The 15529-nt window shown below is 63.8% G+C and overlaps 6 protein-coding genes across 6 annotated transcripts; 3 read left to right on the top strand and 3 right to left on the bottom strand.

Annotated features, from left to right (window-relative positions):
* Positions 1–2184: 2184 nt before the first annotated feature.
* On the top strand, positions 2185–3775 carry COLE_06753 (uncharacterized protein; the record flags this gene model as incomplete). Its single annotated transcript, XM_018424663.2, has 9 exons — positions 2185–2211; positions 2247–2282; positions 2317–2362; positions 2415–2469; positions 2509–2579; positions 2830–2964; positions 3002–3173; positions 3239–3671; positions 3707–3775. 9 exons carry the CDS (start codon positions 2185–2187, stop codon positions 3773–3775), a joined length of 1044 nt encoding a protein of 347 aa, XP_018274948.1.
* A 1728-nt stretch (positions 3776–5503) lies between these two features.
* On the bottom strand, positions 5504–7313 carry COLE_06752 (uncharacterized protein; the record flags this gene model as incomplete). Its single annotated transcript, XM_018420585.1, has 2 exons — positions 5504–5925; positions 5957–7313. The coding sequence occupies 2 exons, from the start codon at positions 7311–7313 to the stop codon at positions 5504–5506; spliced, it is 1779 nt and encodes a 592-aa protein (XP_018274949.1).
* Positions 7314–7629: 316 nt separating this feature from the next.
* On the bottom strand, positions 7630–8346 carry COLE_06751 (uncharacterized protein; the record flags this gene model as incomplete). The annotated part of the gene is made up of 1 exon (XM_018424805.2): positions 7630–8346. The coding sequence occupies one exon, from the start codon at positions 8344–8346 to the stop codon at positions 7630–7632; it is 717 nt and encodes a 238-aa protein (XP_018274950.1).
* Positions 8347–9081: 735 nt separating this feature from the next.
* Positions 9082–10221, bottom strand: COLE_06750 (uncharacterized protein; the record flags this gene model as incomplete). Its single annotated transcript, XM_018425870.2, has 2 exons — positions 9082–9803; positions 9843–10221. The coding sequence occupies 2 exons, from the start codon at positions 10219–10221 to the stop codon at positions 9082–9084; spliced, it is 1101 nt and encodes a 366-aa protein (XP_018274951.1).
* Positions 10222–10338: 117 nt separating this feature from the next.
* On the top strand, positions 10339–11253 carry COLE_06749 (uncharacterized protein; the record flags this gene model as incomplete). The annotated part of the gene is made up of 3 exons (XM_018425654.1): positions 10339–10511; positions 10552–10804; positions 10882–11253. The coding sequence occupies 3 exons, from the start codon at positions 10339–10341 to the stop codon at positions 11251–11253; spliced, it is 798 nt and encodes a 265-aa protein (XP_018274952.1).
* A 1806-nt stretch (positions 11254–13059) lies between these two features.
* Positions 13060–15185, top strand: COLE_06748 (uncharacterized protein; the record flags this gene model as incomplete). Its single annotated transcript, XM_018425655.1, has 2 exons — positions 13060–13193; positions 13280–15185. The coding sequence occupies 2 exons, from the start codon at positions 13060–13062 to the stop codon at positions 15183–15185; spliced, it is 2040 nt and encodes a 679-aa protein (XP_018274953.1).
* Positions 15186–15529: the final 344 nt, after the last annotated feature.

The raw sequence follows: 15529 nt of genomic DNA, 5'->3' as shown, positions 1-15529 counted from the left end.
CCGAGGGGTACGCCGTCCTCGCTGCGCTCCGCGGGCTTGACTAGGACCTCAGTAGCGGTCTGAATGGTCAGGAAGGGGTCCAAGAGCGGGCCCTCTTGGTGTGCGTGAGGGCCAGGCGACGCCTCGTGCGGCGCGCGGGTAGCCGGTTGATGTGCGTCGGCGTTAGGGAGCAGGGTGTGGTCCTCGTTGCGCGGGAGGTTGGGCTGCGGACCCGGGTTGATGTGGGCCGTGTAGGTATGCTGATGCTTCGGTGACGACTGGACATCGTCGATCGAAAGGTCATTGAACTCGAATAGAGGTGTCGCGAGGTCCTGCTGGTCGAAGGATTGCTCCATAGGAATCTCGAAGCGATCGTGGTCCTGGAAGACAGGCGTCTCGCCATCCATTACATCCCCGGCGTCATCACCGAAGATCTCGTCCATGAAGTCGGCGGTCGCCGACTCATTTCCGACGTGTTCTTCGTCAAGTGAAGTGTCATTGACGACCGTGCGCATCCAGTCGTCCTCGTGCTCGGCCTCGTCAGTCCAGTCTTCGTCCAGGTCGTTCTCGTAGACGTAGCTGTCGTTGAGCGACGTCTCGGCGCTCGGTACGTCAAACTCCTTAATATCGGGCACCTGCTGGAATGTTACAGTTTTGCGCGTGGGCGACTCCTGGCCGTAGCGTCGGGGGCCAAGGAGACGCTTGGATGCAGAGGCGAGCGATGACTTGGTCGGGGTGCGGCTGGGCGTGGCTGACGAGTTCGAGCTGCTAAGTGCAGCGCGGTCATCACGCAACGGAGAGGAAAGGACGGTCGCACTCGGCGCCATGCTGGGTGATGAAGAGGGCGACATGGATGTGCGGCCGTGGGCCAAGTTCTTGGAGGGTGAGGCGCGGCGAGTGCCGCTCGAAACGCGACGGCGAGGGGGCGAGGCCATCACTTCCTGGGGCTCGTCGTCGCGCTCGGGTGATGAGGCTGAGTTGCTCCGTCGCTCAACGAAAGGAGAGTGCGTGACATACTCGTTCTCGACAAGCGCCTTGTAAGCCATGCTCTGCCGTGGGAGCTTCTTCTTGCGAGAGACGGGCGGGCTCTCGTTCTCCTTACTGCCGGAGACCTTGCGCTCGGCGCTCGTCCGGCGGGCTGACGTCTTGCGTTCGGCGGAAACTCGCCGAGTTCCGTTCACCGCAGAGCCTTTGTTGATGCCGAGACCGATGGCGCTGCGAGGCGTGGCACCGCTCCCTTGCGCTTTCACGGGAGCCTGTCCCATCACACGGTTGGGTGTACGGCGTTCATGGATTACGCGAGACGGCGACACGTCGATTCCGTTGGACAGCTGACCTTCGCGGGTTGCGAGGTTCTTGAACGGTGAGTTGGCGACGAGGCTGTTGGTGGCCATGTGTCGGAAGGAGCCGGAGGTACGCCGCGGACCGCCTCCGGCACCTCCTTGGGACGTAGCTGACTCGCCGGTGCCTTGCGGGATGAGAGGGCTGCCAGCGTTGGAGCCGGAGCGCTTGTGAATCTGGAGAGGGGACCAGCCCTTGGCGCTCGAGTTGAGCACCTCTCGGCGGGCGGCGACGGCACTGTTGTCGTGTAGCTGTAGCCGGCTAGACGGCGAGGTCACTCGTGGCGAGTCCGCAGACATGTTGGGATGGCAGGGACAGTAGGTGACTTGTCGAAGTGTTAGGCAACTATCGCATGAGATTGACGATGCGATGGCGAGTCGTCTGGGAAATGGCCGTTGTGAGATGCCGATGGGGACTACAGATGTTGTTGTCGAAGGTTAAGGTACTCGGTGGTAGATGATGAACAACCGCGGGTAGTGTCGAAGGATGTGTCGCGTCGAACAGTTATGTAGGTGTGTCGGGGTGGTGTGATGGGACTTACGGAGGGCGAAGACGGAGCGAAGAGAGATGGGGGAGGGGGGCGACGGCAAGAAGAGTGCCAGCGGCAGGGGTGTTTGTCTTGTTTACATGGAAAGCAGCCGCGTGAGAGCCCCATTCTCATTATTTTATCATAATTATCTCTATTTACTCCAAAGTTCCAGCCATGTCCGCGCAAATGAGCTCATGTCCTCCCCGCCCTGACGTCAGGATAACGAGACTACACGTGGCATCCGCGTGGCGCGGACCAACCTCGGGCTCGTCTGACGCGTTGGGTCTTGAGCGATGGTCACCACCACTTCGTCTGTTTGCCACCTCACCTCAACCATGAACACGTCCCTTCTGGCATTGCAGGTGCGCTCGACAGGTCGAATCACAGCTAACGACAGAGCCAGTACTGGGCCGTGCGGGACTACCTCTCCCCTGTGCGTGGCCATACGTAGCTGGGTCTGATGACAGGTACTCCGTGAAAGCAAGTTCAAGGAGCATGGTCGTATCACACCAGGTGCGTTCTCCCGCGCGCAACTACGCGTCTTTCTGGGGCTGGCTGACCTCAGAGGAGTTTGTCGCCGCCGGAGACTTCCTTACGTTCAAGTTCCCTGTGTGGCAGTGGTGCGTCGTCATCGCGGAGCAGGCTCGTGCTTACTCCAGGGAGAAGGGGGAAGCGGGACGCGCGCGCGACTTCCTCCCCGCCGACAAGCAATATCTCATCACGCGCAATGGTGGGTACTTGGCGTTGTGCGCGTCGAGGCAGCGTGGAAGGCTGCATGACAGGCGTGACACGTCTACAGACGCTTCCGCACGGGCCGGGCTCCGTCGCGCAGGCGGGAGGAAGGTGGCGGCAAGATGGGCGATGTGGTTGCATCTGGTATCCTCATTCGATCAGCGACTTTCTTGCTTGTCACACCAGCCGACTGCTTTGCGCGCCTGCGACGGACAGTCGCTTGGATCTCTTGCTGAGGCTGACCCCAGTGCCTTGCCTCCGCCGGGCCAACGCGCTGAACTACACCGACAATGATGAGGACGCGGAGAAGCTCTTGAGCTTCTTGGAAGAGGCCGACGCTGCTGAGCCTGACGGCGAATGGGTCGCGACGCACATGGGTAGAGGTAAGCTTGTCTGGCCCCTTTGGGTGGCTGACAGCAGCAACGCAGAATGAGGAGATGGCGGAGATCCCCGACTCGCCGGGGCTCAGTGCGCAGACGGCTGGTCTGAACATTGGCGAGGATGACCCAATCCCAGACATGGACGATATTCCGGATATGGATGACGAGGGGCTTGAGGAGGGTGAGGACGATGCAGCGGTCCGGCCTACCCAGTGAGTGTGGTGAATTGGGTTGCGGATGTGCCGCAACTCGTTGCGAGCGCCGTCTCTGATCCCAGCGATTCGTCCAACCTCATCCAGGTGCGCACGTACGACTGCTACATCTCGTACGACAAGCACTACCAGACTCCCCGCTTCTGGCTGTTCGGTTACGACGAGAACAAGAAGCCGCTCACAGCAAAGGAGATCTTCCAGGATGTGCCAAGCGAACACGCTTTCAAGACAATGACGATGGAGGCGTTCCCGCACAGCGGCACGCAGCTTGCTTCCGTTCATCCGTGCAAACACGCAAGTGTGATGAAGAAGTTTATCGACCGCATGGAGCAGCAGGACACACCCGAGGGCTCGACTAGCTCGCCACCAGGCAAGAAGCGCTGGCTCGGCGGGGTCATGCGCAAGGTGACGGGTGGAGACAAGCCGCCTAAACCTGACGCCAACGCCAAGGAGGAGGAGGAGCCGAGTGGTGTTCAGGTGGACTTCTACCTTGTTATTGTGAGATATCTTGTTCTGAGCAGTGCTAACTCCAGTTCCTTAAGTTTATCGCTAGCATTGTGCCCACCATTGAGGTGGACAGCACGACCGCCACGTCTTTTTAATGACCATGTAAAGAGTTACCAGAGACTTGCTCGTTAACATTCGTGATGGTCGTACAATTCTACAAGCGTGTCGTGTCAAACGAGGTGTGAGTGCGCGGCATGCGTGGGTCGTGACATGGGGTGGCAGGTCACATTTTGGTCGTCATGGGAGCGTGAGGCGCTTAGTAAGTAAGGCCTTAATTGGGCGTGAGGGGCGTTGTTGACGGATTCGACGGAAGGTCATCGCGCGTCGTTGTTGCACGGGGGCGAGGGCGTCGTTAGGCACTCGGTTGGAATGGAAGGCACGTCGTCTAGTCCTTGCTGATGATATCAGCCAGGCACTTTCATAGAAGCTCACCTGCGTACGAGCTTACGCATCCAGCGCCCGACGCGACTATCGGCGAAGACGCGGTGATTCCGCTCCTCCTCAAACTCGGGGACGACGCTGAGGCTGAGCGTGCTGGCGGCGGCGGCCTGCGCCGATCGCTGCAGTTTGCGCTGCACACGCGCATGCGCCGCGCTACTTGCGCGCAACGGCTCGCGCGCCTCATACCCGCGCGGCTCGTACATCCTCGCGTCGGCGTGCGTCGAATGCGAGTCACCGCTGCCGCTGCGGCTGGGGCTCTGCGGGCTGTGGCTGGGGCTGGGCGGCGAAAGGTGTGGTGAAGACGGGGCGGATTCGCGCGTCGACGTCGAATAGCGCGGGAGGTTGGTCATGCTTGCCGCGAAGAGGGGGCGCCCGGGGTCGGCGCGGTACACGTTCTTGAAGCGCTCGGCGTCGGATATGGGCAGCGAGGAGCGGTTGCGCTTCTTGAAGAGGCCGAGGGACGCGACCTCGTCCGGCGCGGGGATGGGGTCGAGGGCGAGCGAGAGCGGCACCGACGGCGGCGGGACGGGCGGCGTCGCGTACAGCGGGCGCGGGGGGCGGGATGCCATTTCGAGAGGGGAGAGAGGGGAGAGAGAGATGGGAGTGAGGTGAGAAGAGAAGAGGAGAAGAGATAGCAAGATGAGATGGCAGCACTGTTGTCGGAGCGGAGGAGGAACAGGACGAGGCGGATGCAGGGAAGGTGAGCGCCACAGTTCGATCGCAGCGCCGCGGCACCCGTCTCCCGCCCTATACCATTTAGCAGCATCCTGAAACGGACATGCAATTGAGCAGTGCGTCTCACGCTAGTGCCGTACGTGTTCTTACGTGTGCAGTGCCGACATTCTGCGTCGCGATAGGCATAGCATCGTCGATGCCGGCAAGTGGAGTAACAGTGGCGACGGAGAGGAGGTGGAGGAGGCAGAGGAGGCAGAGGAGGACTGGGAGGAGAAGAGTCAGGGCACGGGATGTCACCCGCCACGCCCCGATCAAGCGCCGCGTGGGTAAGGGTCGGTATGCTTCTCTGGTCCTCATGTCTGAGGAGGTTCCAGTGATTTGCTCTTCGAGGCCACGGCTGGCAGACGTAAGTCGCAACGTGACGGTGACAGTGACGAGTGACAAGGGATAGTGCTGCCCGGCGTGCTGGCGTGCTGGCGTCCCGGCGTCTGGCAGTCTGGGGCTTGGTGCAGGCGAATACGGACAGCAGTCCCAGACTGACTCGCTCTGAATCACAAGGGTAGTCACTTGCCCTCTCCCTGCCATCTCTCAATCACCGCCTAAAATGACACTAGATTCGATCAACATCACATCTATGATACTACTAACTGGCACAAACATTACCGGGCGTTTCGGGGGCTGCCTAAGGCGCCCAGCCGCGTCCGCGCCTACTTGGGCTCAAACCCCCGCCGCCGCTTCGCCTGGTCCTCCTTGAGCGCGCTCATCGCGGCATGCGTCTTGATCTGCAACGCGCCTTCGAGCGAGTACTTGCCCTTGCCGACGTGCGGGTTGGCGACCGGCAGTTTGTTGTGCATGATGACGTCGAAGTTGGCCTGTGCGTTGGCCGCGTCGCCGCGCCGCGCGTACAGCCGCCCGTACTCGTAGTGGTTGTGGAAGAGGATGTAGTGGTCGAGCTTGACGCGCGGCGCGGCGTCGACCACGGCCTGGAAGTCGGCCGCGGCGCCCGCGTCCAGCGCCGCCGTGCCGGGGTCCCCTGGCTGCGGGGCGAGTGCGGACGCCGTCGCCTCCGGCGGCTGGTACGCCGCGACGAACTGCACGCACGCGCGCAGGAAGTGGCCGAGCACGTAGTCTGGCGTCAGCGGAGCAGCGGAAACACTCACCGTCCCAATACTGGTCGCCGGTGCCCCATTCCTCTGGCGTCGAGGCTTCGAGGCGCGCAAGCTCGGCGTTGATGTGCGGCAGCCACTTGGACACGAGCACGCGCCGTGGCGTGTGGCCCAGCGAGCCGAAGACGTACGCCAGCTCCATCGCGGGCAGGAACAGCATGTGGCCCTGCGCGAGATACTTGCGCCCCTTGCGGTTCGCGAGCTTTTCTATTGGCAGCGACTTGCCGGCGATCTTCTTCGTCAGCTTCGGCAGGCTTTCGATGAGCGCGACGGCGTCCGCCTCGGTCGCGTCCGGCACGTCCGCGCCTGCGGCGACCAGCTCCATGATGTTCACCGCCGTCGCGTACGTGTACACTGCCGCGGACCAGTTGCTCTCGCGCCGCAGGATGTCGAAGCACTGCCGCGCCCCGTTCCAGTCCGCCAGCTGGAAGTAGTTGCACCCGTAGTCCCACAAGCACATGTGCTGCAGCTGCACGTACTCGAGGTCGAGATCCAGCGCCTTCTGCAGCGACTTGTTCGCGAGCTCGGGCTCGCACTCGTTCGTGTGCAGCCGCGCCTGGAAGTACAGGAAGAAGATGCCGTCGGGGTACCGGCGCATGTTGTATGCGAGAATCTTTCTCGCGGCGGGGATGTCGACGCCGGACACGGGCATGAGCACGGAAATGACGAGGTGGAACGTGAGCAGAATCATGTCGCAGATCGGCCGGCGCACGCCCTCGTTCTGCTCGGTGTACGCCGGCAGCTCCGAGTCGTCGCTCCACCCGCCCGCGCTCATGAGCGTCTTGAGCGCGATCGTCCGGTCGCCCGCGTACCCGAACACCTCGGCGACCTTGAGTACCTTGCCCGGCAGAAGGGAGAGCATGAGCGAGCTCGTGCCCGTGCCGAGGAGGACGCCGGAGCGGAAGTCCATGTCGATGTCCTCGTCGAAGCCGTCCTTGTCCGACTCTTCAAGGAAGATCTGCAGGGTGCGGTATATGCCGTGCGCGGTGCGCATGTTGAATGCTTCGCGGATGAGGCCCATCCAGTCGCCGCCGCCGACGATCCCAATGATGGCCTTGACGAGCAGCGTCTCGGCATATACGAGCTCGGCGTGGCGCTCGAGTGGGGTCATGTGCCGCACGCGCTGCATGCTCGCGCCGGGGCGCAGCTTGCCGAGCACGCCCTCAGTGGGGCGCCGGAGAAGCGTTGCCGTCGCCGTCGTGGCCTTGGCAATCTCGAGCGCCGACGCGAGGTCGTCGCTCCCGAACGTCATCAGGCCCTTGAGCGCCTGTATCACGCAGTGCCCGCTCTGGAGATACATGTGCTTGTTCTCGGGGTCGGCGGCGACAAGCATGTCCTCCGACTCCTTCATTTTGCTGGTGAGGAAGAGGCCGAGGACCTCGCGGCAGATGTCGAGATCGGGCGCGAGCGCGGCCGCCTGATCAATGTCCAGCGGGTTGCCGCGGTGGTACTCGCGGCTGATGACTTTGGCCGCGCCGGCCGCCGAGCGCGTGACCTTGGGCCCCGAGTCGCTGGACGGCACGATGGCCGCCGCGCCGACGATGCTCGCCGCGGTAGTGCCGGCGACGCTGGGCGCTGTTGTGACAGTCGCAGCGGTCGCGCTCGCCTCCTTGGCGTGCCCGTTGGCCTTGGGCTTGTCCTCCTCCGGCTCCTCCTCCTCCTCGAGGTCAGACAGACCCTCCGACGCCGTCCCGTAACCCAGGTCGTCGTCGCTGTCTGAGTCGTCGAGGCCCCACTGGGAGTAGAGGTTTTGGATGCGCGTGGGCGTCGACGCGCCGGACACGCCTGGTGTTGAGGACGCGGACGCAGTGGGCACGCCGAGGCGCTGGCGCTCGGGCGTCGCGGGCGCTGGGAATGCCGTGGGTGTCGCGGGCGTGCTCGTGCTGGGGACGGTCGACTGGGACAGGGGGTGCGTGTGTGTCCCGTTCACGCTGAGCGCAGCGACGCCGGCCGCGACGCCGGCCGTATCCGCCGACCCGTTCGCATCGGCGAGGCTGGGGCTGAGACTTCGGCTCTCGCTCTGGCTTTGGCTGTCGGCAGTGGTCTCCGTCGCGTGCGCGGAGCGCAATGACGCAGGCGGCGAGTCCGCCGCGCCGTCTGGCGCGGGCCCGCGGCTCTTCGGCGACGCGAAGATGGCCGAGAGGCGGCGCTTGCTCTTGACGCTGGGGTGAGCTGGGACATGTGTGCACGCACGCGATGGAGGGCTTGCGTTTTTCCGGCGTCGAGGCCGCGGGAGCCGAGGCGGGGGCCGGCGATGGAGACGGGGACGGGGAGGGCGAGCCGGCGCCGGAGCCAGGCGTCCATGCCGAGGGGGGGCGCGCGCGCGCACCCCGGACGTCGGAAGACGAGCTTTTGCGCGAGAGAGAGAACTTGCGCATGGGCATGGATGATGCGGATGAAGTGACTACCGCGAGACGATGGAGGCTGGAGGCCAAGAGATGGTAGGGAGGGGGCGGAACAAGTGTTGTTGGATTTGAGGATTAGGAACGGGTCGTCACATCAACGTGTCAGAGAATCGGCGTGTCGACGACAGGAACAATGTCTTTTCTCATCCGCCGAGGCGCGGATGCTCTCGCCGGGAACGCGGCATGCGGCACAGCTGTGCAGCGTGATACGATGCGATTTGTGCAGCTGCTTACGGCGTGTCTCGGCGCAAAGACTGACATTTGCGGGAGGCTCAAGGCCCGGCTTCAGTACACAGACTCATTGTCGCCCCAAATGTGATGCATGACATGCCACTCTCCTCGCACATCGTTGTCTTGCGCCGTTACTCGTCTCACCTCAGCAGGCAGCAAGCACTCCGCCCTCCGCCTGTATGGGCGTGGCACCTACCATACCCACCTGTCCACAGCATCGCAATTTGTCCACCCCCCCCCCCCCCCGCTGGCGTCAAGACTCGGCCACACCACCTACCATACCCACCATACCCTACCCACCACACAGCACGACATTGACATGTTGCCTAGTACATACTTACGCGGCAGGGCTGCCGTAAGCCCGCATCTACTCTACCAGTTGTGTTGTGTTGTGCGCGTTGCATCGCATTGCACTGCAGTTGCCTTGCCGTGTCAGGTCTCGAGTACAGCTGGAAGTCATGGCGACAGGTTGGAGTCACGACACTAATACCGTGGCCGCTTCGAGTCGCGGTCCTCGTACCCGCCAAAGCCGCCGGGCGCATCAAAGTCGCGCTTGGGTGGTCCGCCGAAACCGTCGCGCGGCGCGTATCCGCTATCCCTCGCGCCGAAGCCCGGGCCGCCGGGGGGGCCTCCGAACCCACCGCGCCCGCCGCCGCCTCCAAACCCACCGCGGTCACCAAACCCTGGTCCACCACGATATCCACCACCTCCACCAAACCCGCCCCGGTCGCCGCCGAATCCCCCTCGCCCGCCGCCGCCTCCGCCGCGGAACCCGCCTCCCCTCCCGCCGCCGCCGCGGAAGCCACCGCGGCCCCCAAACCCGCCGCGGGGCGCGAAGCCGCCAAACGCCGGCGGCGCTTCGACGACGGGCTTCGGGCGCCCGCCGAGGCCCCCGCCCAGCCGCCGCGGCTTCCATCCTTTGACGGTGCGGCCGCGCTCGACGTCGACGATGATCTTCTTGTGGTGGATCGGAATGCCGTCCGCGTCCTTGTACGCGGCCTTCATGTCGCGCTCGCGCTCGTACACGATAAACGCGTAGTTGCGGGACTTGCCTTTGCGGTCGCGCACGATGACGATGCGCTCGATGTGGCCGTACATTTCAAACTCGTGGCGCAGGTCCGCCTCGGTCGCCTTGCTCGACAGCCGCGAGATGAAGAGGGTTTTGTACGGGTCGCCCATGACCTTCGGGTCGTGCGTCGGGTCCCCTGGCGTCAGCGCCGACTTTCGGTGCGGCGACAACTCACAGCTCGCCTCCGCGTCCTTCTTGTACGCGGCTTGGCGCTTGGCGCGCGCCTCGCGCCGCATCTTGACGGCCTCTTGCCCGATCACGCCTGCGGCGGCGATGGGGTCCTTTTTCCGCTTCGGCTTCTCGTCGACGTCCATCTTGGCCGCGGCCTCGTCCCCAGTCTCCTCCTTGCCCTCTGCCTCGGTCGGCTTGCCCTCCAGCCCATCCTTGTACGCCTTCTCCTCCGCCTCTTCGCGCAAGCGCTTCACGACCCCGCTGATGCCGGCCAGGCGGTCCGGCCCGCGGTCGCGGTCATCCTTCGCCAGCGGCTTGAGGTATGGCACGGGCGGGCGCGGCGCGAACAGCCGCAAGAGGTTGGGCGGGAGCAGCGCGGTCATGTTGTTGGTGATGAGTGAAATCGCGGATGCGACAATACGAGATGGGTGGTGGAGGCGCGAAAACGCCGGTGTGGCACTCACCTCCACCTCCACCTCCACCGACTTTGGCATCACACCATGCACAAGCGACGGCGACGCGCGCATGCGGGACAGTATGCGCCGGAGCTCGAGGCGCCGTACAAGCCGCCGGCGGCGGCGTATGTCCGCGCATACGAAGCGCAGCTCGTCGACGAAGCTCGCAATCCGGGCCTGATTCCTTGGGCTGGCGACGAGAGCGTCCTGGCGGACCGGTGAGTCCTTGCGAACTCTTAACAGTGAGCTGATCCCCAGCCACAACATTCTCCACCTCTTGCCCGACGTCGACGTGCCGTCGCCGCCGTCGCCTGGCTCAATCTCGAGTTCATGGACGATCCCATCTGACGCCGAAGAAGCGTTCGAGCTCTCGGGGGACGAGGAGGTGGCGGCGCACGCGCGCGCCAGGAAGCAGAAGTGGGTGGACGCGCTGCGTGAAGCGCGCTTGGCCGAGCGCGAGCGGGAGGACGAGGAGGCCGCGCTCGCGGAGGAGAAGGAGCGCGATGAGGAGGTGAGTGGGACGATAACGCTGGGCGACGCCCAGCACATAGCCAGCGCTGCTCTCGCTGGATATGCCGCTCACACCAGCCCCCACCCGACATCGCCAACCTCATGGCGCACACCGCCCGGAGCCTCGCCGCGTCGCCGAACCCCGCGATCCTAATATCTAAAATCATGGCCCGACACGCCGCGGACGCGCGCTTCACCTTCCTCCGCCCCGAAGGCGTGTGGGCGGGCGCATGGGCGCGCGCCCAGCTCGCGGCGGGGATCACGCTGCCGCCGCCGCCACCGCCTGCACGAAGCACGGCACGTGCGCTGCCCGCGCTCGGCGGGCTTGGCGGATATGATAGCGCGAGCGACAGTGACGACGGCGCGCGTCATGCTCCACCACTGGATCCGCCTCCACCTCCCGATTCGCCTCCTCCTCCACCGCCTGCCACACCTCCCCCTCCGCGATAGCCGCGGCAGTGGACTCCAATCGGGTTGCTTCCGAGCTTGTCGCAATGTATGTATTGTAGGGCACAGCCACGTCCACCCATGGCTCGCTGGCTCTCCCGCTGCTGGCCGATCGAGCCACAATCACAATCGCCAAGGTTGATGAGCCATGAACTGGCTCGAAAGAGTAAAGAGAGTTCGCTGGAACGGGAGAGGTACGAGTTGCGCCACGGCCCGGACATGGAGAGGCCCTTGATCACCAGTGCCGGACCATGCTGGAGAATAGGATCGGGGCATCGGGCCTGCAGGAACAGGCGGGCCAATTGCAGCTCCGAGACCGGCGGGACGGAAAGTCGGAGGCTGAGGAGGAGGCCGAGGTGGCCCACGCCCGAAGCCGACGCTTCGTACGTAATCTGCAGAGGAGGACTCGCGTGTACGCATGGAGAGGCGGGGATGCGCCACAGTACGACGCCATCGCCACACCTTGGCGTTTACCGTTCACGCGTACGACTCTCACGCTGCTCGGTCACAGTTTCCGAGGAGCATTCATCGAGGAGCATGTCCGCAGCGTCAAAGAAAACAGAGTTATTACTCCATTTGAATGACTGATTAGAAGAAAGTGGAGGCACCCCAGCCCTTGCATCCCTCGACATGGCGCCGCGTGTCCTGCAGCCTCAGGGAAGGAGGAGGGGGCTAAACTGTGGTTAAAAGAGCAGGCATGAGAAGAGAGGCCACGATTTGGTGGGCCAGGGCGATAGAGGGAGTTTTCAGGGAGACCCCTTCGAACATTCAGGATGCCACAGTAAGCGCGCGGCCTGAGGGACTAGTAGATGAGATGAACGTTAATAGACATTTGTAATGCGGTGTATGGACTCGTGGGCTAATTTAGGGAGAGGAATGTCCTGAGGCGTCGTGCCTGGTGGCCAGCCTCTGGCTTGCTGCGCTGACGGCAGCCTCTGCTCTTGCGCCTTGGTTTGCCACCGCCCTTCTCCCTCTGGGCTGATGCCTGAATAGGATGCCCTCGGCGGCGACGGCGGAGAAGGAGGGAAGGTGGAAGAGTGGCTGGGGGGAGTTGTCTCTCTCTCTCTCTCGACTTTCTCTCTCAGCTCCACTCATCCTCATCATCATCCTCGTCCTCCTCAACGTCCTCCTCCTCCTCCTCTTCTAGTTCTCTCCCTCTCTCTCTCTCTCAAAAACAACCCTCCCTCACACACTACGCATACACACATCCCTCTCTGTGTAGTCGCGCCGCGTTCAACCGTGCCCGTTTCGTCTTATCAAGCCCAAAGCGACGACGACGCACCACCACGCACCGACACTCGTCTCGCGCACACCCACGCATCCACCCGCCCCTCGTGCCTCTCTTTCTCTTTCTCTGCGCTGCGCTGCTCTGCTCTGCTCTGCTCGGCGCACCCCGCATCCCGCACACCCCCCCGTAGAGTCGTAGCCCGCCAAGCCCGTGGCACGCCCACAAAAGTCGGAATCCCCCCCTTTCCAGGCTCCGGCCCCCCGTTACTTTCGCCTCGCAAGCGGCCCTCCTGCATCTCTCATCTTCGTCAACCCCCTCATTGTTATTGTTTGTTGGCCACTCCCCGCCCTCTCTCTATCTCTCTCTCTCGCTTTGCTGTACTCGACACATTATCATCCAAGCCACCACCGTACACAGCCTCCCCTCTCCCTCCTCCCCCCCCCTCTACAATGTCCACTTCGACGGGGCAACGACCCCAGCCCATGCCGGCACCTGCAAACCCCTCCCGGCCCTCGGTCCGTAAAATGTCTACTTCCACTGCCTTCCGTCTCCCCTCCTACTCTGGGCGAGGAGGCTCCCCCATGTCATTCGGCGCCGCCATGTCCGGCGTCAGCTTTGGTAATTCAAACGCCATCAACATGTCCGGAGTTAGTTTTGGAAACTCAAACGGACGCTCTTTCCGCCAAGGCTCCTACGGGAACATGTTCTATGACGGGTGAGTCCACTTCGGGTGCGAGCGAGCGACTCCTCGTCCGCTCGGACCCGAAGCCCTGTGTGTACGGGCGCTGACTCCGGCGGCAGTGGCTCACCACGCCTCTTTGACTCGGCACAAATGCCATTTGGCCAGTCCATCAACATGGACGGCTCATTTGCCACCTCGTCCGCCGCATTCAACCTCGCCGGCTCCTACCGAGGAGGCCGGTCATACGCGGAGGCGGCCAAGGGCTTGGAAAACTACAGCCCCGCTATGCTCTCCTCTTCCCTCGCCTCGACCTCGCTGAGGGACCCCAACTATGGCTCCTACATGGGCTCATACAAGCGTAGCCAGCTCGAGAGAATGCTCAGCACCAGCGTCGGCCGGAACAAGGAGTCGGAGGAGGTCTATCAATGCTGTGGCAGCAAGTTTGTCGGCCTCCACGCTCTCACCGAGCACGTCGAGGAGAACCCAAACGACCACCAAGACGACCCCGAACCTCACAACGATGGAGGAATGTTCTCCCCTCTTGTCATGGGCATGGACCTCGATCTCGAAACCGACCCATACAATGTCCCTTCCACCACAAACTCTACACGCTCTTCAACTTCTCCTCGGCCCGTCCCCAACTATCCGCTCACCCCGACCAACTCGACCGCGCCCCGCGCCGAGACGGCGACCTCCAACGACTCCAGCACGGCCAATGGGCTCAAACTCTCCGAGTGGCTCAAATCCCCTACCAACAATGATGCCTCTTCGGTGCTCCCCGGCGCTCTTGGGACAGATGGCGGCAACGTTGTCGACCTTTCATCTGGAGTACCCAAGTTCGCCTCAGCGGTCCGTGGTGGCTTCAACGGAGGCAAGCCTCTTGGAGGTCGCCAGCGCTTCGACCGCGCCTTCAACGAGGTTGTCGCTGGCCGCGCTGGTCTCGAGGACCCCAACAAACCCCCAGGGCCCATTGCCGTGGCCCCGAGTGTTCTTTTCACAAAGGTCCCCGCCATGGGCCTTCCCCAGGCCTCTGCCGTTGTCGGCCGCCGCGAGGGCACTGTCGGTACACCTGCCGGCGCTGCCGCCGTCCCGGCCCCCGTGGCCACCAACGGTGCCGCCGCCCCTGTGGCGAACGGCGCGACAGCTGTGCCCGCCGCACCTGCCGCCGCCGCCGCCGCCGCCGCCGATGTCAAAAAGGAGGGAGAGGAGAATACCGACAAAAAGGACGTCGTGGCCGGAGGTGAGGCCCCGCCTCCCCCGCCGCCTGGTGCAAAGGCGCCGGATGCTCGAGCGGCTGACACGCCCCTCCCTCCGCCGTCCCTCTTCACCACACACAAGGCATGGCGCTGCCCGAATCCCGGGTGTAACAAGGCATACAAGCAGAGCAACGGTCTCAAGTATCACCTCGCCAAGGGCCAGTGCGACTTTGCCATCCACGACGCGATCGACAACGGCCTTACGCTCGAGGAGGCGGAGCAGCGTGCGCGTCCATACGTGTGCGCCGTCGGCGCCGGGTGCGACAAGCGTTACCGCCAGATGAACGGCCTCAAGTACCACTACTTGAACACGGGCGAGCACGGCGAGTACGGCCTGCGCATGCTGGCGAACGGCACGCATCCGCAGCCGGTCCACCACCCGCCGATGCCGAAGCGCGACCGGTCGCAGCAGCCGCGGAACAACGGTGCGCCGATCCCGAACGCCAACGCCGGCGGGGCCCCCGCCGCGCGCGCGAGCGCCGCGCCATACAGCGTGCCACAGCGCCCCACGGCCTCGGCGAACCTGGCGATCAACGGGCGCCCCGGCGTCGTGACCGGCGTCCCCGTTGGCGTCGGCGCCCCGAAGCCCCCCGGTCCGCGCATGGGCACATGGCCTGTACCACAGCGCGCGGGCGTGCCAACGCCGACGGCCCGCGCCGCGCCCACAGCGCCAGTGCCTGCGCCGGCCCCGGCCCCGGCGCCCACAATGCCCGTGCAGCGCGGCCGCGACGCCGTCCTCTTCTCCAATGTCGACTTCCTGGACGTCTAGTCCGGTGTATTTTTGGGCCCGACTGTGTCACCTAGGATTGTTGTCACCCTCCCATCCACCGGCACTCGTGCTGGTGTGTTGTAGCGCGATAGATGCACGTTTGCTTGCGAGGTGCGCGTCGGCGGGGGTGGGGGTGGACACGGATCATGTATGCGAGCACGGGCGTTGGGCCTGGACCAGTTTCTGCGGATGACGGCTTGACAGCTGACAGAGGAACAGGAACAGGAACGGGAACGGTGACGAGGACAGTGACGCACTCTGACGTCGGTTCACGTGCCGTCACGATGTGAGTCTTTGCGAGAGGGTCGGGTCTGAGCGAGTGGGTTCGAGAGATGGTGTCTGAA

The sequence above is a fragment of the Cutaneotrichosporon oleaginosum genome (assembly GCF_008065305.1).
Source record: "Cutaneotrichosporon oleaginosum strain ATCC 20508 chromosome Unknown ATCC20508_contig06, whole genome shotgun sequence".
NCBI lineage: Eukaryota > Fungi > Basidiomycota > Tremellomycetes > Trichosporonales > Trichosporonaceae > Cutaneotrichosporon > Cutaneotrichosporon oleaginosum.
Note: the sequence above shows the minus strand (reverse complement) of the source record. Positions and strands in the feature narration are given on the sequence as shown.